This window comes from Bubalus bubalis, chromosome 21 (genome assembly GCF_019923935.1).
Source record: "Bubalus bubalis isolate 160015118507 breed Murrah chromosome 21, NDDB_SH_1, whole genome shotgun sequence".
Lineage (NCBI taxonomy): Eukaryota > Metazoa > Chordata > Mammalia > Artiodactyla > Bovidae > Bubalus > Bubalus bubalis.
This window is the reverse complement of record NC_059177.1, coordinates 32,369,038-32,392,062: the sequence shown is the minus strand read 5'-3', so window position 1 is coordinate 32,392,062 and position 23,025 is coordinate 32,369,038. Positions and strand designations below refer to the sequence as shown.

General features: G+C 42.3%; 1 protein-coding gene across 1 annotated transcript; it reads left to right on the top strand.

The window, feature by feature from the left end:
• Nucleotides 1-1,165: 1,165 nt before the first annotated feature.
• ARL6IP5 (ADP ribosylation factor like GTPase 6 interacting protein 5) lies at nt 1,166-22,632 on the top strand. The gene is made up of 3 exons (XM_006071462.4): nt 1,166-1,534; nt 19,046-19,263; nt 21,693-22,632. Exons 1-3 carry the CDS (start codon nt 1,359-1,361, stop codon nt 21,863-21,865), a joined length of 567 nt encoding a protein of 188 aa, XP_006071524.1. The 5' UTR covers nt 1,166-1,358; the 3' UTR covers nt 21,866-22,632.
• The last annotated feature ends 393 nt before the right edge of the window (nt 22,633-23,025 follow it).

Below are 23,025 nucleotides of genomic sequence, written 5' to 3'. Positions count from 1 at the left end.
GGGGCAAGGGGAGAAGAGGACGACAGAGGATGAGATGGCTGGATGGCATCACTGACTCGATGGACGTGAGTCTGAGTGAACTCCTGGAGTTGGTGATGGACAGGGAGGCCTGGCGTGCTGCGATTCATGGGGTCGCAAAGAGTCGGACACAACTGAGCGAGTGGACTGAACTGAACTGAAGGAAAATGAATTCAATTTTTAAAAACAGTACCACTCGCAGGTTTACAGGTTTCATTATCTTAGACGTTAGCATCTTAGAAATCACATGATCTATTATTAACCAAAATACTTTATTCTCATGCATTTTGATAACAAGAGGTTTTCTTTATCAACCACTCCCTTAACTGAAAAAAAGATGACTCTTTGGAACCCCTTAGAAGGAAATTTACAACTATTACATCTCTTGGCAGTTCTTTGGGCTGAGATACCAAGCTACCACATTATCTATTAAAATACTATGCTCCTTTAGAGCTGTGCACAGAAATTCAGATAAAAGTAAGAAAAACTTGTGGAGTAGAATCCATGTTTCTGCCCAGAAAATACTGGAGAGCAGAACAATCAGTATACTGCAGATCACTGTTTACTTTCAAACAGAACAACATGCTCAGCTCAGGGTTGAAGTGACCTGAGTGCCCACTTCATTAGAACGGCACAATAGGTGTATAAATTTGCCCACAGCAAACAAAGATGGAGAATAAAGAAGAGGATGAAACAACAAACCAGCCGTTCCGCTCTACACACGTATTGCTTTTCTATTCTGCCAATCTGATTTCACTTATGGTGACTCATAGTGAAACAGAAAACATGTGAATTGCATTTGGATGTGCAAAGGTTAGTAACGACTTAACTTTCAAAACCAGCTCATCCTTCAGTAACACTACAGTTGCCTTCCACTCCCTTTCACTCAGATTGGTGCATCTGAACAGCTGCAAAAATTTCCCCTAAAGTCCAGACGACATTCCTAGGTTAGACATACAAAAGGGATATTTTAAAGAAGGTTGTTTGTATTCGGACTGCCAGGGAAGGCTCTGCCACCTCTCTTCACCCAGAGGATTTCCGCTGATTTCTATCTGTCAGTTCATCTCCACTTTGCTCTGCTTCCGGCGGGGCAGGGGCGGTGGGGAGGGGGGGGGCGCTGTTTTCCTGTAACCAACCGCTTGCTGCTAACCAATCAAGAGGTAAACAAGAGAAGAAACGCCCGTCCGCTCCCAATTTCTTTTACTCCACTGTCCGCCAACCGCAGAGCCGACCGAGGCAGAGCCTCTTGTCAACTTTAACCCGGCTCAGCTGATCGGTTGCCGCGCCGCCGCCGTCAGATTCCAGAAGCAAAGAACAGGAAGGTGGGACGCGAGCGAGACATGGACGTGAATATCGCTCCTCTCCGCGCCTGGGACGATTTCTTCCCAGGCTCTGACCGCTTTGCCCGGCCGGACTTCAGGGACATTTCCAAATGGAACAACCGTGTGGTGAGCAACCTGCTCTATTACCAGACCAACTACCTAGTGGTGGCTGCCATGATGATTTCCGTTGTGGGGTAAGTGGGGTTCCCCTCCCGGGCACTGATCGCGGGCAGCACGGAGGGGGCTCTGGGTGCAAGATCCCGGGATGAGGAAACGCTCTCCGCGCAGGTCTCCTGCCCTGATAACTGCAGGCGGGCAAACCCGTGGAAACTTGTTCTCAGGGCGAGGCCGCAGCAATCTGGGGTCCTTTTTTTCTTTTCCGCTCCTCGGGCTGAAGCGTGAAAGGAGTCCTAGGGGGTGCTGAAATATTGCCAACCTCTAGCAAAAAAAAAAAAAAATGACTTTTTTTTTTTTTCTTCCTCCACCCCGATTACTCTTTTGCTGTGGTTGCTATTTGTCGCTATTTAAGAGACCCCGGTCTCTTAAAAATAAGAAGAAAGAGTAAAGTGGTATAACCTTATCCTGCAGCTGGATGGGGCGGACGCCGTCCTGGAAGGTTTGGGGCCCCGGGGTGTGGATCCAAACTTGCCTTCTGGGGTGTTAGTGTAAAAAGGACATCAGAGAAGCGATGCTCTTTATGGGTTTCTCGGCCTAGCGCCTGCCACATTGTACGAGAAAGCTGAGCTTGGGAGCAAAAGGGTGGGTGTAGCCTGGTGGCGGATCTCCCAGTATGGGGCGAAGTCTGCCGTGTAGAAACGGCGTCCCTTTTGCTCTTTTTTTTCTTCCAGGACTTGCCAGAGATGGTCACTTTATCTTCGCACCCGGTCTTAAAATTAAGTGTCCTGTGTTATATGCGATTTCACCCAACACCTGCTCTTCTAGAAATCACTTTTTCTTGTAGGTCATCCTTTAAGTAATGCTTCAGTCATTTTTGCAAGATGCTATGCTATGCTATGCTAAGTCACTTCAGTCGTGTCCGACTCCTAGCGACCCCATGGACTGCAGCCTACCAGGCTCCTCCGTCCATGGGATTTTCCAGGCAGGAGTACTGGAGTGGGGTGCCATTGCCTTCTCCTTTTTGCAAGATGGGGTGGTGCTATTCTACATCTTGCTGATCCTATGCATCTTTAAAGAAAAAGCCACCCTCAGACTTTATAAAGGAATTCACTTGTCATTAAAGAAGTGGCTGACATTTCTGTTTGAACTTGAACACAGGAAAAAAGAAAGCTGGTCTGGGAGAAAGGAAAAATCTAAACTTGGAAGGTGTGGGGAAGGATGAATAGGGTGGTTCCTGAAGTTGGTTTACTGTTCTTTGGCTTATTTATTGAGTCACTTCTCTGTACCAAGCTCAGGCACACCAAGATCAGTCACACATGAATCCTGGCCAAAGAGCATGCGACAGTTGTTGAGAAGCTGTGGGACCTGATACCCAGCTCAGGGGAGAGAAAAAGAGTTCATAATTTCTGGTTGTGGTTCAGGCTGTTTGCCCCTTTGCAGAAAAGGACTCTCATTTGTGGGGTTCTGTAGACAATTACTCAGATCCTCATGATGTGTTGCTTAAGGAACTCAGAACGGCTTGGTGTGAGGAGGGCACTGGGCTCTGAACAGACTCTGCCAAGTTAAAATTAGTTGGAGTGGGACAGGCCTGGATCAGCTGCCTTCTAAACCTTCCCCTAGCTTCATGCTTAATGCTTATTTCCCAGAGCAATAAAAAAAAGTCTTTAAAAAAATCATAGGTAAATAGGATTACATTTCGTTTTGTTTTCTTTTTCTTTTCCCTTGTAAAGGCATCTTATCTAATGATCTAGCTAAGGTTGTTTTTTTTTTTTTAGGTACCCCCCCCCCAAAGGCTTAGTTATTGGGCAAGATTTGACACAGACCAATCAAATGTACAGAAAACAAAACAAAACAAAAAACTTGCTTTTCAAAAAGATATACTACCCAGATGGACAGAAGCTCCAGTAGCCTTGCTACCTTGATGGCATTCATTTTTCACTATGAATGCCAGGGGCAGCCGCTGACTAAATATAGCTCCTTCATTGTGAAGTCTTAGCCCACTAACTCAGGCAGTTTGGGATGTTGGCCCTTCCCATTTCCCTTTTCAAGCAGGAGCTGTTGATTGGCAGTCAAAGTGCAAAGTAGCTATTTCATTGTTTATTAACCTTATCTTTAAAAACTTACAAAAGATATAGGCTAGTCAGTTGTTTTGAAGATGGTATGTCAAGTGTGGGATTTCCTTTGTACCCCAGTAAAATCTTTTGTGACATCTTCAACTGTTTTCTATGCATCTACAAACACACAGCCTATAGTTCTTTTCAGATTGCTCATTTCTTTCTTCATAATTTAATTATAATAAAAGCTAACATTTATTGAGTGCTGCATGTGCCAGATACTTTGCTACATAATGCAGCCCAATGAGATGAGATATTATTACTAAACCTGAGGCTCAGAGAGGTTACATGACAAGCCCAAAGTCACAATCCCAGGCTTGTGCTCTTATCTACTATTCCACCTTCCTCTGAGTCATGAGGTTAGAGTGTCTTAAAGCTGGAAAATAACAAATATCTTCAGGGTCAGGGAGCTTAGCTGACTCCGGAATGTGTTTCTCATTCTAAAGAGAAATTTTCTCTTTTGTGACGTCAGTAGATGGGAGGGTCAGAACAGTACTGGAGGCTGTTCACCTGGATCCTCTACCTGTATCTGATGGTTTCTCATCACATCTTGGTGTAGTGTGTGTGTGAAAATACGGCCGGGGCGTTTCCTGGGGAAAGGATTGTGTTTGAAGGGTCTTCTTCAGTGGTGCTGCCCGCTGATGCATGGGAGAGGCCATCAGGTCATAGTTTGAGGGCTTCAGCCTCAACTCTGAATGTTCCTGTGTTGAAAACTGGCTTGGGTGAGGAAAGAGTGAAGCTACTCTTGAACATTGCAGAAATGGAGGGGGCGAACAAAGTGGATATCATCTAGCTCCAAAACAACTGAAGGGGCTGCCCAGACTGAGATGGAGATTAAGAGGCTTAAGATAGAGACAGATCTGTGAGTGAGGGCCTGATCAGGCATGGCCTGATAATTCATGATTAGAAAAGTTTGGTCTTCATCCTAATAGCATGGTTTCCCAGGCATATGACTTCCATTCATATATGGAATCTGTTCTGCCTTTCAGATTAAGTCTGAACAGACCTACTTAAGCTAATTAAGTCTTAGCTAGCAGACCTGGTGGCGGCAATTGCCATATCTTCTGTCTTTTCACATGGTAGACAATAGTAGTTAAGAATTTAGGCACTAGCGCCTGGTTAAGTCGGAGAAGGCAATGGCACCCCACTCCAGTACTTTTGCCTGGAAAATCCCATGGACGGAGGAGCCTGGTAGGCTGCAATCCATGGAGTCGCTACAGTCGGACACGATTGAGCGTCTTCACTTTCACTTTTCACTTTCATGCATTGGAGAAGGAAATGGCAACCCACTCCAGTGTTCTTGCTTGGAGAATCCCAGGGACGGGGAAGCCTGGTGGGCTGCCGTCTATGGGGTCGCACAGAGTTGGACACGTCTGAAGCGACTTAGCAGCAGCAGCAGCAGCAGCCTGGTTAAGTCAATTTTGAATCCCAACTGCCAGTCACTAGCCATGTGACCTTGGGTAGGTCACTTGAAACACCCTTTGCCTCAGTTTCCTCAGCTGTAAAATGAGACTATTCCCGGTACCTGGGTTATGGGGCTTTTGTGAGGATTATCTGAGTTAATATAGGCAAGTTTCTTAATACAATGTCTGGCCCCTACTGTTTGCTCCAAGAAATTTATTTTGGAGTTTTATTATTATTTTTATCTCTGTTAGTGTTATCATAGACTAACAGAGAAACACAGACACCATCATTACCCCAGCAGCTCCATCAACCCAAACACCAGTCCCCAACTTACTCACCTACCCCTGCTTCTCCTACAGGACTCGGCTTTGGTACCATCTCTTTGAGGAGACAGTCTCCCTTCTCCCTCCCTCCCCACTCCTGTGTCTATATTTTGCCTGGTACTTACCCCACAAGTTTTAGGTTGTCTGTTCACTTGTCATCACTCTGTGCTCTTGACACCTTGAGGCCAGAGACTGTGGGTTTTGTTTGTGGGGTGGGTTTTCTTGTTGTTGTGCTTAACATTATTTTTATTCTCTGGATCCCTGAGGCCAAGAATATAGCAGATGCTTAGCTGATGAGTGAAAAGCATAAATAAATGAACATAAGGTTTCAACATGAGGGTGGGGGCAACTTTTAACCTACTCAACGGAATAAATTATTTCGAAGCACACAGCAGCAGTAACAGCAACATGCTCCTGGAGTGAGACTAACGGGGGTTGTTGCAGACAGTGCTCACTGCATATTGGTTAGAATGGCTATGGTGTAAAAATTCAATTTTACAAAGTTTAAAAATCAGACTCCTGATTACTTCATATTGCCCTTGCAAATGCAGTGACATGCCCTTCTGTGATGTTTCTCCATCTGGGTGCTACTGACATTTTGGGCGGTAGAATACTTTGTTGTCGGGGACTGTCCTGTGTATTGTAGGTTGCTTAGCACCATCTCTGCTCTCTGCTATGTGCATATTGATACATTAGTTTGTACTTGTTTTATTCATAAAACATAATTTGCAATAAAAGAAAAAAGTGCCCTCCCCTTCAGCTGTGACAATCAAAAATGTCTCCAGACATTGCCAAATGTCCCCTTGGGATCCAAATCACCCCAATTGAGAACCACTGCTCTCTTGCCAAGAAAAATATGATGATTCTTCAACATCATCTTTACTAAATGCAAGTTGCTTTATCTTTGTTGCTATTGTTTAGTCACTCAGTCATGTCCAACTCTTTCTGACCCCGTGGGCTATAGCCCGCTAGGCTCCTCTGGCCATGGGTTTTCCCAGGCAAGAAAACTGGAGTAGATTGCCATTTCCTTCTCCAGGGGATCTTCCCAATAACCTAGGGGTCAAACCCATATCTCCTGCATTGGCAGGCAGATTCTTTACCACTGAGCCACCTGGAAAGCAAGTTGCTTTATAATAAATTACAAAAACAGAGTTTCACAAGGACAGAACAGAGCAGTTTGACATTAGGTCCTGGCTCCTGACTTTTCAAACATTAGAATGGCTTGGATTTGAAGCTTTATTCAGCTTTGATCATTAGCTTTAATTTATTATATTTGTTATGTGATCATTCTTTTTCTGCTTTGCCAAAAGATTCTACTGGTTCCACAGACTCAGTCTTTTTATTTTTTGATAGACTTATGGCATTTACTTTTATCCACTTTCTGTTCAAAAGTCCACTTGCCCTGGAGTTTTTCTGCTATAGAATAGGAATCAAATGACTTCATTAATATAAAAAACACTGCTGCTGCTGCTGCTAAGTCGCTTCAGTCATGTCCAACTCTGTGCAACCCCATAGACGGCAGCCTACCAGGCTCCCCCCGTCCCTGGGATGCTAGGGCCTAGCAAATGATAACATTCAAATGTTAACTGCTATTATTCTATGAAATCCTAGATTACAGACATGTTTAGAAGTCTCCCAACTTGTGTATTCTCTTGAGCAGAAGTATTAGATGATTACTGTAGAAATTTTCATTTTTATTTTTATTTATAAAAATTTGTTTTTTAATTGAAGGATAATTGCTTTACAGAATTTTGTTGTTTTCTGTCAAACCTCAACATGAATCAGCCATAGGTATACATATATTCCCTCCCTTTTGAACCTCCCTCTCATCTCCCTCCCCTTCCCACTCTTCTAGGTTGATAGTTACCCTTTAGTAATTGCAACTTCTGTTACTTAGAAAACTTTGCTTCCTTGAAGAGCTGAGTTTCCTTTTGAAATGCAGGCATCACTCCAGAAGAGATCAAATGAGTTAAAGAAGCATGAATAACAAGCTAAGGAATGCGTGTTCTGTTGCACATGACTTTGCATCATTTAAAACAAGAAAGAAACAATGTCTAAGATAGAAAAGGACATGACTTAACCTCCTCCATCCTTCACAGGAGACATCTCAGCACTGGATCTTCTTTTTCTGTTGACTATAGCAATAGATGTCTCTCTCTGTTTTCAAAGTGAAAAGCAAAGGCATAACCTAATTGCACGTGCAATTTAAGTACCAAGTATATGATACAGTCTAGTTGTAGACAGGCATCCATGTGCTTAAAAGAACACCAAAAGATTTGCTAGAGAAATCTGTCCAAACTGTGGACCATGCAACTGCAGTATTTTTTTTTTTTTACCCTGGGAGGCTGTTAGAAATGCAGAATCTCAGGGTCCATCCCAGACCTATTGGGTCAGAATCTGTATTTTAACACAACTCTTAGATGAGTCCTAGGTGCATTACAATTTAAAAAAACACTGACCTGATCTGGTTTAAAGGAAAGAGTAAGAAAATATAAATAAATCAACCTATAAGCCCAGATGTTACCTTTGGAGATTCTTGGTGTATAATTTTTGGCTAGGTTCAGGCATCTGTGTTTTTTTTATTTCAATGCCCCAAGTAATTCTGATATGTCTCCTAAGTTGAAACTGAGAAGTATTGATCCCTATTACATTACAAATATGTTCTAATTTTCCTTGTTATGGCTTGTTAGATATCATTTCAGTTCAGTTCAGTTCAGTCGCTCCGTCATGTCCAACTCTTTGCGACCCCATGGGCTGCAGCATGCCAGGCCTCCCTGTCCCCCACCGTCTCTTGGAGCCTGCTCAAACTCATGTCCATTGAGTTGGTGATGCCATCCAACCGTCTCATCCTCTGTCGTCCCCTTCTCATGCCTTCAGTCTTTCCCAGCATCAGGGTCTTTTCAAATGAGTCAGCTCTTCACATCAGATGGCCTAAGTATTGGAGCTTCAGTTTTGGCATCAGTCGTTCCAATGAACATTTAGGACTGATTTCCTTTAGGATGGACTGGTTGGATCTCCTTGCAATCCAAGGGACTCTCAAGAGTCTTCTCCAACACCATAGTTCAAAAGCATCAATTCTTACCCATCATTTAAAAGTGGACATTTAATTTCTAAATACTTGGAGGTTTTAAAGTATCTTTGATATTACTTTCTCATTTAAATGCTTTCTTCTCTGCAATCACCCTCTGTGTTTTTTTCAGTCTTCTAACTTTGAGGCTTTCAATGGCCAAGTCAAAGATCTCTGTTGGTAAATGTCACATTGAACTTGAAAATATGTGCTGCTGCTGAACTATTTTTAAAACATCTTTTGATATTGATTTCTAACATAATCCCACTGTGATAAGAGAACAGACTCTATATGATTTCAGTACCTTTAGGCCATGAAATGTTTGCACCTTGTTTTATGTCCCTGGATATGTTCCAGTGTCTCCTAGTTTATAGTCTAAGGGAACTTGAAGAGAATTTGTATCCTAGCATTGTGTGAAAATTATATAAATCTTAATTATGTTGAATTGGTTCATGGGGCTTTTCAGGTCTTGTGTATCCTTCTACTTCTCTGTATATTCATTCTATTCACTCTTGAGAGTTTGATATTAAAATTTCAATTAAAAATCTTAATTTAGCTACTTATATAGTGGGACCATATGTAACTTTGTTCCATGTTTTCCAAGTTTCCTGTACATGTTATCATATTCTCATAATTTAAAAACTAAAAAAAAAAGAGAGAGAGAATAAAAGAAAGATAGCTAAAAAAAATACTGATCCCATCAAACCCCACAGCTTTCATAGATGTAAAGGTCACGAGGCTAATTTGAACCAAAGCTGCTAATAGAAGCTTGGTTTATTAGTATAATTGAAATACTTTGTCCATTAAGCCATTGCATATATTCTAAAGCTCCTTATTAACCAAATTCAACAGCATGCCTGACTCACAACATTTGTATTATCATGCCTATCTCCCTCTCACAAATACTCCCTGCCATTAGAACACATATTTTCTGATGTGGCCTCAGAAGTACTAACCACACACAGATTCTGTGAATATGTACATGCCTCTGCTGTGTCTCCAGCCAGAAAGGCACCTTTATTCTTAATGATGTACATTAGTGCTTCTCTTTTAAGGCAACATAATGTAGCTGGTGAGTGAATCAGCTCATATTTTGTTAGCTGAAGTACTTCATCCCTGTATGGTCTATGGAGGTGTTACCACTGGGCAGAAACTAGAATTACCACTTTTTGCTTTCAGTTGCTTGGGATGGTAAGGAGTTTTTGGAAGGCTGGTATCTATCTGAAAAGACTAAACTGTAATCTTTTTCAAAATGAGCGTGGTCTCATTATATGTTATAGGCTGGTAGCTACCAACAACTGGTTTTAAGAAATGGGCAGATTGTTCATACCTTTTAAGTTTCTAGTTGGTAGAGGAAGAGGAGAATCAGAGAGTCCTTGGATGGGGAGGAATGTATTAAAACCTTTGCAGATAGAATTAATTGCAATCTGTTTATGCTGAACTTAATGGAAATGTTTCCTGAAATTTTTCAGCTTCAAAGCCAGTTCTACATTTCTCTCACTTGTGTTGCTTCCTTTATTCATTCCACTAAGAGAATGAATCCCTTACCAATATCTCAGGTATTATGCTAGGAGATACAGTGGAGAATTAGACAGCTGTGGTTCCTGCCCTTAAGACTTTTAGAGTCAAGAGAGGCACCAAGATGATGCTGAAAATATAATAATCAATTTTTATATGAGTATAGCAAGCATACAGAAACATACGCATATATAAACACACATCGTTTTCAATCTGACTTAACCTGATCTCCCCTGTACATTAATGATTCCAAATCGCAAAACTCGCAGGTGTCAAAAAGTGGGAGAGGCACTGAGTATGTAGATGGAGAAAGGATTATTAAATGGAACCATCCTCACTTGCAGCTCAGATGCCTTCTACTCAGTTGGACAGATATTTACTGAGCACCTGCCACATCCCAGATGCTGTGGATGCCTTGATGATACCCGTGGGAGTACAAGTCCACCCAGCCTTCCCCAGTCCTCCCAGAACTCACCTCTTCCTGCCCTCCCACACGCTTTTATTTGCACTTGAGGCACTGCACTTGGCATGCTGGCCCATGTCTTTCCCTGGCAGGGCATGTGTTTCTTCTGAATGTAGAACTTGGAGAGGTCTACCAACACTCAGTAAAATTTTAATCTGAAAATTCCTCATCAAATAAGAATTCATTAGATCATCTTCTCTGACACTATGTATGTAACCTTGTTTTTCTCAACATCTCCCCATATACCCTTAAAAAAAAAAAAAAAAAATCCCATACTGCTGCCAGACTGGTGTTAGCAGTTTCTATCTCCTTTCCCTATGTAAGGATTTACAATGATTCTGGGTAAATGTGCAAATAAATAAATGGATTTGGGGTTCTTTTTGATCTCTTTCTAAGAGGGCAAAAGCGCTCAGTCAGCTTACTAGGGGCAGAGAGCTCTGTACAGGAAATGCAGTTCTAAAAGGTGAACTGGACATCTACCAAATTGAGCAGTGCCATTGGACTTTTTTATTTTTGATTTGGATAAATGAATGACTCAGCTTCAGAATATTTAGAACATCCATCCTGTCTCTTGTAGTGAGCTTGGCTTCTTGTTTCAGGAAACACTTCTGTGTCTGTGATCTTAAGCAAAACCTGTAGGCTATCTTTCAGTTCTGAGAACATTTACCCATGTAAATAGATAGGATTTCCTGGTCTTTTCTCCCAGGGAGCATTCACAAAATGGAGACACTTGGAAGGCAGAAAGCCTGTTCCAAGTGGAAAACTGAGGCTCTGGCTTCTGCTTCTATGAATCCCCCTTGTATCCCATCAGTGAAATCCTCCTTGTCTCCAGGAAATACAAAGGAATGCAGAAACTGGGGTTGAAAGTGAATGTGTTAGTCTCTTGTGTCCTACTCTTTGCGACCCCACAGACTATAGCCCACCACATCTCCTCCGTCCATGAAATTCTCCAGGCAAGAATACTGGAGTGGGTTGCCATTTCCTTCTCCAGAGTTAGTGGAAGATAAATAGAGAAGGATTTGCTTGTAGGAGGGGAGTTTATGTGTCACCAGACTCATTAGCATTTGTCCAAACAACTGTCTTCTCTCCACAGCGCTGTAAGAACTTGCCATGTGACAATTTAGTTACCTCAACTAAAAGCATTCAGAAAGAACAGTTTTTAAACAAATATCTTTCCACTTGAGTTCTAAAGCATTATTATGAGATTAACCATGAGTTCCTAATTGTTGAAAGCGGTGATCAGTATACATGAAGGTTCATACACCATTCTCTTTACCTTTAGAATTTGCCATAATAAAAGTTTAAAAGGATTTTCTGGGACTTCCCTGGTGATCCAGTGGCTAGGGTTCTGTGCTCCCAAGGTGGGGGTCCCAGGTTTGTTCCCTGTTGAGGAACTGGATCCCACAAGCTACAACTAAGAGTTTGCAAGCTGCCACATGGCACAGCTACATAAATAAATATTTTTAAAAGGATCTGCTGCAGTCTAATCCCTTGTATAGTGACTATTTGAAGCTTCACGGCTGTGGGAGGTGAGACATAGCTTCTAACTTAGGTTCAAGCTGTTGTTTAATACAAATAAAACAAGCAATGAGCTTGATAAACACAGAGGAAAACCCAGAGGTTCCCAAAGTATATCTTACCATGGATACTTTTAACAAGCCAACTGTTGCCAAGACAGTGGATCATCAGGATGTGTTTAGTTTGATGATACCAATACACACAGTGTAACAAATATTCAGTACACAGCGAGTATGCAATAAATGTTGTGGGCTGATTCAGTCGATTAGGAGAATCTCAAGGTTAGGTTACTCTGACCTTTCTGTGACAAAAGAGACCAAACTCTGTCACATGTTAACTGCCTGTGATCAAGAGATCCAGGAGACACTGATCATGTTTACTCAAAACTGATTTGTGTGTTTAATACATTTATACCTTATAATCAAAGATAGTTCTTGCCAGGAAGAAAGCCCTGTGGGAAACCAAAGTAACCACAGAAGATGGTTGGGGTTATCTGTGGAATCCAAGAGCAAGGGGGCCTATGTAGGCAGGTCTATAGAAGGATGGATCTCCCTCTGTCCTACCTGCCCTCCTCCTGCCCCCAGCCAGCACTAGAGACAGAATTTAGAAAAGAGTCCTTGCAGCAAGCCCAAGGGTGTGATCTCATCTGATCTTTTCTTATATCACATAGGAGTTTTTCCTACTTCTAGTTTTTCATTTGTTCCTTTCATCACAGCTCTGTGAAGGTACAAAAGCAGGGACTATCTTTACAGTAACATTTAGTGTACAGTGAGGAATAAGAGCAATTTGTTCAAGATAAATCTCACATCACTTATTTCATGGCCATACAAAGTTGCTGAGCTTACTTTAAATAACAGGAAAATGTGCTAGACTCTTACTTTTTTTTTTTCTTTCTTTCAACAAACATTTATCAAATTCCTGCTCTGTGCCAAGTGTCATGCCAAGTGCTGGGGAGAAAATATCACAGTCCCTGCCCTCATAATGCTTAATCTCTAGTGGGAGACAGAGACATTCATAAGATACTCATTCAAATAAGTATCAAATTGCCACTGAATTTATGGCACCTCACTCCAGTATTCTCTCCTGGAGAATCCTGTGGAGAGAGTGCCTGGCAGGCTACAGTCCACAGGGTCGCAAAGAGTCGGACATGACTGAAGTGACTGAGCACACACACAGTTATGTATCACCTTAGGGGTTGTGAAGAAGAGGCAGATGGTGCTAGGATGTGCTCAGAAAGACTAGGGAAAAGCTGATTAAGCTGAGATTTGAAGGAGATAGGAGAGAATCGGGCAGAAAGAATGGTTTGTGCTCAGGCTTGGGTTGGCCAGGGGCAGGGTGGCCTCTAGAGACAGACAGAAACCCCAGTGGATGGTGTGGAAAATCAGGAGGCGGTGGTGTGAGAAAGGTGCCAGGCAGAGATGCTACAGCCCTTAGGCATCCCTCATACTGATGACTGAAATGGTCCGTTCCTCCTGCAGATGCAGCATAAGGCAAATCACAGGTTTGGCAGGTGAAGTGTGGCCTGAATTTCAGGCTCCTGTTTCCCACCTCAGCTCAGCACCCTTGTCCCAGATACCAGCTACACAATGGTATGCAGTGGCCCTGGCTGCAGAGGCAGGCCAGAGAAGGCGATGGCACCCCACTCCAGTACTCCTGCCTGGAAAATCCCATGGACAGAGGAGGCTGGTGGGCTGCGTCTATGGGGTCGCACAGAGTTGGACACGACTGAAGCGACTTAGCAGCAGCAGCAGCAGCAGCAGAGGCAGGCAGGGGCCAGAGCCTGCAGGGCCGTGTAGAGTGTGGAAAGAATCCTGTTTTTATCCTAAGAGCATTAGTAAGCAAGAAAATGGATGGGTGGATTCATATTTGCAGTGACTCCTCTGGTTGTTTCAGAACCTCAGAAAAACATCACCAATTTAGAGGAGTGCACTGTGAGTAAATGGTTCCCCCGCCTTCTTAGTGAGTCAGGCTTCCTCAGGAACCAAACTACAAAAATAGCTTTTTTGGGGTTAGAAAATTGGAATGCAGCGCAAAGCTGCTTCTGTTGCTCAGAAAATATTTCACTGCCTCTTTGGTTCTTGTTGGCATTACAGTGTGGCAGGCATTAACAAATGTGCACTTGAGTCAATCTGAAGATCTCTGAATAAACTTTTATCACCAGCACTGCAGTTGGGAGCCTCAGGACAAATTTATTAACTTACCTGTTTCTTATCTTAATTCTGTGTAGAAAATTCCATGGACAGAGGCTACAGTCCATGGGGTTGTAAAGAGTCGGACATGACTGAGCAACTAACGCTTTCTGTGTAGAATGAGATGTGTTTTCAAGATCCATGCTGGCTCTAAAATTCTGCAGTTGGCCAAGATTTTTTTCTTTTAGCAACTTGTGTTGAAACTACAGCCATAGCTAACTGAGTCACGTTGGTTTAGGACCTGCGTCCACACCTGCTCATAACTACCTTCCTTTAGAGACAAATGAGAATGTTGAGGGATTTCCTAGAATGACCTTTACTTGCTTACCCCAAACTAGAAGAAAAGGGTTCTAAAATGGTTGAGGGGGGAAATCCCTGGAGCTGGTTAACAACACACAATGGGTTATATTATGAATTGTGTCAACTGGCACTGTTTTTCCTACTCCTGGATTCCTCTAAATATGTTTATTCATTGCCCTGGGTCTCAGCTTATTCATCCATGTAATGGGATTGCACTTATTCCTCTTTGAAGAGTCAGCTACAGGGTTCTGTGATGGGATTCTAAGCCTTTTTACAACTGTTAGTGATTCCATTAGAATTTTTAACTATGACATTTATCTGTCATATTGATATTGTCATTTATCTTCTTACTGAGTAGAATACATATGCATGTGTGTGCTTGTTAAGTTGCTTTGGCCGTGTCTGGCTCTTTGCGACCCCATGGACTGTAACCCGCCAGGCTCCTCTGTCCATTGGATTCTCCAGGCAAGAATACTGGAGTGGGTTGCCATGCCCTCCTCCAAGGGATCTTCCCAACCCAGGGATCAAACTTGGGTCTCTTATGTCTCCTGCATTGGCAGGCGGGTTCTTTACCTCTAGCACCACCTGGGAAGCCCAGGATACATATATATGTAGGTATATATTTTCAACTCACAATAGAAAAACATATTTAATGTTTTTGATTTGCAAAGGAAAGTCCTGTTTTCACCAAAGACAGAAAATCACAATCTCTCCATCTCTCCTTCAGTCTCTATCTTCTCTCCCTCCTCTCTTCCTTCCCCTCTCTCCTTTGCTTCCATCTAGCTTCCTGCCTTCCTTCCTCCTTCTCCTTCATGGACCTCCAAAAAATGAAATGGCACCTATCAAATCCAACAGCAATTGTCCATGTGAAAGCTACATGGCATATTTATGAAAGTTTTATCCTAATGGTCCTTGGGCTTTATGGTGATTTATGTCACTAAGAACCCAAACTGTTGAGTAAAAGCTTTACTCATTTCAAACAAGAACTGGTTTCCAAAACTCCTGCACTAACTGGAAAATGAATTTAATCTCTGGAGGATGATCTGTGTATTTTATTTTGCTCCAAGTACAGGGAGGTGCCAGGGCAGTGGGAGTGCTGTGCATTTTCCCCTTTCTTAGAATGGAATCACGCTTAAGCAGAATAAAGAAGAAAATAATTTCTGCTCCAAGTAACTTTGTTCATTTTTTCCAGCTTGTAACTTTGGTTTCTAATTATAGATCACAGCTTTGGCATTGGGTAAGCTAAAACCAGTCCTATAGGACTCTCTGCTCTGTTCTCTCTTCTTGAACATGAGCAACAGGAGCAGGTGAAAAGCACATTTGGAATTGCTTGAGTTGGGCTTAGATTTTTCATTGTTCTTTGTCCTGGGCTTGATTTAGCCATTCAGCCTAGAGGTCTACCTCACTTGTACTGAGAAACATAGAAAAAACTTGGCATGCATTTTATTATATGTGCTGCCTTGTGAATTATTATTTTAATAGATATTCTAGGAAGAACTGAGATGGAGGCCTTTGACATTTTCCACCAACAAACCATCTCCCGGGCCTCCCAGGTGGCTAGTGGTAAAGAACCTGCCTGCCAATGCAGGAGACATGGGTTCAATTCCTGGGTCAGGAACATACCCTGGAGGAGGCGTTGACAACCCATTCCAGTATTCTTGCCTGGAGAGAATCTCATGGACAGAGGTGCCTGGAAGGCTAAGGTCCACAGGGTTGCGGAGAGTCGGACATGACTGAAGTGACTAGCACACACACACACAGACTCATCAGCATGCAACCGTCTCCTATTTGGAGCTTATACAAAGGAGTTTCCTAAACTTGAAACTTTTGCTCTAGTTCTTTGAGTTAATATTGATTTGGTCAACATCAAGTTTATGTAAAAGGGTTTGTCTCTTTCAGGCAACTTTCTCCCATTGCTTTTATTTTTAAATATCAATTATTTTATCTTCAAGTAATATATGACTATTGAAAAAATATGAAAATAGAAATAAGCAAATGGGAATATACTACCTATGATCCTATTACCCAGTAAAACTGCTAGAGTCTTTTAAATTTCTCTCATAATGGTTTTGGTGCTAGAAATGAAATGTGTTAGTCTGTGAGAGTTTCTAAGCCTCTCCACCCAGTCTCCCCATCACCTGCAAAAGAAGATCTTGTTTTGGCCCTGACCTAGGTCTTTCCTATCCCAGACCTTGAAGGACAGTTTTGTCTTTACCAAACCAATTCTAGGGTCAAAGCTGGAGAGAAGGTATAACCCAGATAGAATCGTGAAAAAGAAAAAAGGGCCAAGAGACCTAGGTAATGAAAACGCTGAGGGAGAAGGAGGACACGCAGGCAAGCACATATGCTGGATGTTGGGAAAGCTTCGGGAGTGGGGTGGGGTGGGGCGGATTAGTTGAAAGAGGATCTGGACAGTGAGCCGGAAACTGGAGTTTGAGTGGGAGAAGGCAGAGCTTGGCTGTGCTCATGAATTGAAATTGCATCAGCATCACTGGAGAGATGAAGCAAGGCAAGATTGTTGTAGTTGGCCTGCTCAAAGCCAGAGGTGTGGGGCTGGAGAGCCTGTGTGCACGCTCAGTCACTAAGTCGTGTCCAACTCTGTGTGACCCCATGGACTGTAGCCCCTGCCAGGCTCCTCAGTCCATGGGATTCTCCAGGCAAGAATACTGGAGGGGGTGGCCATGCGCTCCTCCAAGGGATTTTCCCAACCCAGGGATTAAACTGAGGTCTCCTGCACTGCAAGCAGATTTTTTACCATCTGAGCCACCAGGGAGGCCAGGGCTGGGGAGCAGTTACTTTTATATCTTTACATTTTATGTTTTGTATGTTCACTTTATTTCTGATCATAAAATAAGGTACTGATTGTAGAAGTTTCTACTTCTGAGTTATATAACATAGGTTCTAAATCCACCTACCAGAGAGAATTGTTGCTTTTACCTAAGCAATTATGATTGCCTTCCCACATGATAAAGCATACTTTGACTTTTTGAAAATAATTATATGTGTCACCATTTAGTACATTGTTGGCCATATACATTGCTTCTAAAAGTTATAAATCATAAATACCACTCGTGAATACTGTTACAATTCAGTCTTTGCATTTTTATTAATTTCTTTACATTATCTATTCTGAAGAGATTTTTGCCTGGAAGGGTATAAGTATTTGCAAGAGTTCTGAATGAAATAAGCAACTTATTATTATAGAGTTTAATTTAAAACTACATGCTACTGCTTTGACCACTGTTTAGCTCCATGCATTTTAGTAGCAATTAACTTTTTCAAAGGAGTTTGACATTAATTATGTCCCTGCTTTCACCCCTTAAGATATGCAATACTTTCACTCCTATTTGAAACTATTTAAATATTAACTAGTACAATAAGTTTTCTGTTTCAGGGGGCAGAATCAGAGCGAAAAATTTCAAGGGATTTTTTAAAGAGGAATTTTAATTATCCTAAATATAAATCCCAATATGAAATGACTTCATCTGTTCTGTTTCAGAGAAAGTCAGTTCTTGGCATCGCCTTTCATTATCCTGTCTTCCAAATCAGTGATGCTGATAACACACTGACCCCTCCTTGTTCTTCACAAGCAACATGCTCATTAGCCTCTTAGGAGGGTAAAAAGTTAGTAAATCATCGTACTTGCTGACCACAAATGTCTTTTAAGAATTTTGGGGGTGGGGGTGGGTGGGGCTACAATGCCCAGTCATTCTCACTTAGGAAGTACTTGATCTACATGTCCTCTTTATAAATGGCTTTCCCCCATTATCCACAGCAGTGTATCCTTTGGCTCATGTAACAGTGAAACTGGAGGTTTTATGCCTGGAAATCTCAGTTGATAACCCATCTCCTAATGATACTCTGGGCCTTTGAAAGAATTAAGAGTGGCCTCTTTAACACCAAGAGTCATAAACCCAAATGCCTCCATGGGCCAGGCAGCTTATGTAAGAGACCAGGGCAAGGCAGCTGTTAGAAAAACAGTTATTAATGGCAGCTCACTGGGGGCCTCTGTGTCAAAGATTCCGTAGATAGTGGTGGGGGCTGAGATTAAATGGAAAGCATTTATTCTACGTAAAGGAGAAGGCACTCTAGCCAGTGGCTAACGTGGGAAACTGGGCCTGGTTTTGTGAGATTTTCTTGTTTCCAGGAGAAGCAAGAAACCCAAAGGTTGATGCATTTAAACATGCACACACACACATTGGGATTCAAGTAGAAGTTTTTAAAATTATTGTACAGTCCAGACACAAGTGTAACTGCACACTGGCTTATGAAGCCCACCGTGTGACCTGAACCACATTCATCTAGCATGGCAGATTCTAGGAGGATTTAAATAAGCCCTTGGAGCTCGGAAAATACAATCATTATATACTAGAGCCCAGGATGTATGAAAGCTAAAGACAGCCCATCAACAAAGGGGCTCTAGTCTCTTGAAATGCTGGGCCTCTAATGTGATGGGCTGTTCGGTAGGAGGACACTGCCTCCCTGTGAATTTTCCTCCACCGTGCTCTAACCTCTGTTCCCAAGTTTCTTCCTTGGAGACGTGACTTAATACAATCGACCTCTTCAGGATATGAGGAGCAAATGAGACAACTTAGATGAAAGGCTTGGTAAGTAAGCTTTGTTGTTGCTCTTCCCCTCCCCGCTTCATTTCCCTCCTCCTGACCTGGGCGCCTCCTTTCTTCCATATTCCAGGTTCCTGAGCCCCTTCAACATGATCCTTGGAGGCATTGTGGTGGTGCTGGTGTTCACAGGCTTCGTGTGGGCAGCCCACAATAAAGACATCCTCCGCCGGATGAAGAAGCAGTACCCCACAGCGTTTGTCATGGTGGTCATGCTAGCCAGCTACTTCCTCATCTCCCTGTTCGGGGGAGTCATGGTCTTTGTGTTTGGTATCACTTTTCCTTTGCTGTGTAAGTGAACCTGAGCCTTATATCATCAAGCAATGTCGATCCATTCATCCCGTGAGAATGTCCTAACCTGTTTCTGAGAGGTGCGTTGGCAGGTCTGCAAAACTATCAAGAGTTTTCTGCAACAGCAGATCAAGGCTGAATAGCCCATTAATGGCACAGATACGTACTGGGCACCCCCTCGGTGCCACTCTTCTGGGGACACAACAGTAAACAAAACAAATTTGGACCCCAAGTCATACAGTAGTGACATGGTCTGCACTGGAATCCAGATTTGTCTTAACCGTTCAGTGCCAGGCATCCCATGCTGACACAGAAATGAATGTTTACTCTCTACTTACTCAGAAGATTGTAATTAGTGTCAAAAGCGTTGTAAGTTGGCCCAGAGTATAGGTAACCATGGACTCCAATTCTAGTGATGAGAACTAGACATTTTCTAAAGTGTACGTGCACTGTTGACTGAGATTCCCAAGCACCTGAAGCCTGATATAGAGAACAGATACAACTCCAGTCTCATCAATGGAAATCTAATTAGAATTATAGTGTACTCAGTGACAGGAACATCCCTTTAATCTTTAAAAGCATTTCATGTGCTGCCATTCCACTAAATAAAATCAATTCCTTGTTTCGGGTTTGTTAGATTAAGCCCCCAGAATATTTATATGTGAACCCCACACCTTATTGGATAAAATAATTGAATCATTAAATTTAGACATTTTTGAAATACTCTTCAGGATTTCTTTATGTGCTAGAGACAGTATTTCAGTGATTCTGCCTCAGTATACAGCTTGTAAAAAACAGAGCAGTGTAATGAAACGCATTGTAAGTTAAGAGTCAAGGGTCCAGGTTTCTATTCGTAGACTTGCTGGAAACCAGCCATGTGATCTGTACCAATTGTCTTATACGGGAAGAGCTGACTCACTGGAAAAAATCCTGACGCTGGGAAAGATTGAGGACAGGAGGAGAACGGGGCGACAGACAGTGAAATAATTGGATGGCATCATCAACTCAATGGACATGAGTTTGAGCAAACTCTGGGAAACAGTGAAGGACAGGGAAGCCTGGAGTGCTGCGGTCCATGGGGTCACAAAGTCAGACACTACTGAGTGACTGAACAACAACAATAATCCTATATGGGCTATAGTTCACTCATCCATAAAAGAAGGGAATTAGACAAGATCAGTGATTCCCAAACTTTGATGACTGTGAGAATCATCCAGGATGATTTTAACATATATGTTTCTCAGCCACATCCCGTGGAGATCTTGATTCTTTGGCCCACAGGGCTGTCCAAAGAACCTGTATTTTTAGAAAGCTCCTCAAATGTTTCTAGTGGTCACTCTTGATTAGGAGCCTCCGGAGACAATGCACATGAGTGCTTCTCAAAATGAGGGCCCAAATCACCCACATCAAAATCATCCACAGTGGTTACTGAGATGTTACATTCCAGAACCCTACCTCGGTCTCAACAATCTCAACTCCAGGTGCTGGAGACTGGGAATCTGCCTATCTAACAGGCTTCTCTCTGGTGATCTGTATGTACACAGAAGTTTGAAAAGTGCTGGTGTAGATTACCCAAGGTGTTGACTTAAATACAGACTCCTGAGCCCAGCCCTGCAAAGGTTCTAGAAGTTCAGGAGGCCCAGGAGATGGGCCAGAGAAAAATCTGTTTCTTACAAACAAAGGTAATTCTTAATGATCAGGTAAATTCTGTGAATACCAGATTACGTAAGGTCTGTAAACCCTTAGCATTTTATCCAGACATTCTATATCCAGCACTGTGCAATAGATTTTTATCCAGATATCTATACCCAACACTGTGCAAAACTGCCCCTAAGGAGGCACCTTCTAAGAGGACTTCACTTGCGTGCCCTGCAGGAACAAAATACAGATAACCACTGAGCTGAGCATGAGTTCTTTTCCAGAAAAGGTTAGCATTAAGTTCATTTTTAGGTAGGTTGAAATCACATCGATTCCCTTTGAATTTCAGGGTATTTAAGTAGCATCTGAAAGGCAGTGATAACAATGTGTGAAGGGAAGAGTGTGTCCTTCCTGCTGAATATGACATTCTCCTGCACACACAAAGAATACTGTAAAGTCCAAGGATCCATACAGGGACTTGGGTCCATTAGGCTGACAAAGAGCTTTATATAAAGTTTAAGGATCCACTCTGGGACGTGGAGAAGGAAATGGCAACCCACTCCAGTATTCTTGCCTGGAGAATCCCAGGGACGGGGGAGCCTGGTGGGCTGCCGTCTATGGGGCACAGAGTCGGACACGACTGAAGCGACTTAGCAGCAGCAGCTGGGACGTGGATCAGTTAGGGAAGCAGACTGGACTGTAGCTAATGGAGAAAGTTGTTACTTCAGTTGCGAAGCGGGGCGGGAGAATGGGTGCTTTGGTGCTAACCGTCACCTTTCACTTCCCTGTAGTGATGTTCATCCATGCGTCGCTGAGGCTCCGGAACCTCAAGAACAAACTGGAGAATAAAATGGAGGAAATTGGTCTGAAGAGGACACCCATGGGGATTGTCCTAGATGCCCTGGAGCAGCAGGAGGAAACCATCACCAAGTTCACTGACTATATCAGTAAAATGAAGGAGTAAACAGAGCTGACCTGGTGATAGGGTTGCAGCAGAAGTCGAGTTGCGGTTTGCTCTTGTCCAGACCTACTTTTCCGTTTGTGTTTTTGAAATAGGAGGTGCACGAACCATCCAGCCACCCGTGGCACCGTGCACAGAGAGGCCTCCCTGTTCTCATCTCTGCTGTCACAGAGAAAAGGCCTCCGACTAAGAGAAACCACCCTCCTGTTATGCCTGACATCTCCAGTGTGTTTATGTAAGGTAATTGGAAACGGATCACCCTTATTTCTTAAGAGGAATAAAAGAATCATGGAGTGTACAGCAACAATATGGTTATTTTGTAGGAAACAGTTTGTAAAGTATCAAGGCAATATGAATAAATGAAAAGACTATGAAGGGAGATGATGTTATCCTGTTTTAATCCCCCTCAGCATCCTCCTCCAAAAATATTCTTTCCTTAGGATTATAATATGTGGGGTATCAATTAGTTTAGCTTTTATTATTATTGTTTAAAATAAAAAATGATCTTGATCACTTTGCCTCCTGGTTGATGTGCAGTGGATAAAGCAGTTGTTTCTATTTTGTTTACAAACATAAATCTGCTAGCCGCTTAGGAGAATATTTTATCAACTTTTTTGTAAATTTTTGAAATGCTATTAATGTTTTCATTAGAAGGCATTTGTTGCAAACTAAATATCATCTTCTTTAAGGGGGTTACAGCTCTGTAGCCTGTATTATTCTTGACAAGCTTGTTAAAAAAAAAAATCAGAATAAAATGAGTTTCTATTGCATGGTTTTTGTTTTTATAATGACAAAGACGTATCCAAGATAATGTTTCCCTTTTTTCTTCCCCATTTTCTTTTTTTTGTTCAGTTTTTAACTGCAACATTTAGAAGGTAAGAAATGAACATGCATTTTTATTAATTCCTTGGGGGTAGAAAGAGGACAGTAATAGCTGATCTTTTGCAATGTGAAAAGCATCTTAAGATGACCAAGCAAACAGACCTTTAAAAATGGGAATGAAAATGACCATTGATTCTGCAGTTCATAGAACTTTTAGATGGCACTTGGCACCACTAGATGTTTTTATATCTAGACATTAGAATTAATATAGCATGAGTTTATATTTTCTGTTACTTTCTTCCTTTTACTCCCCATGTATTTTGAAATAGGTGATATAGCGT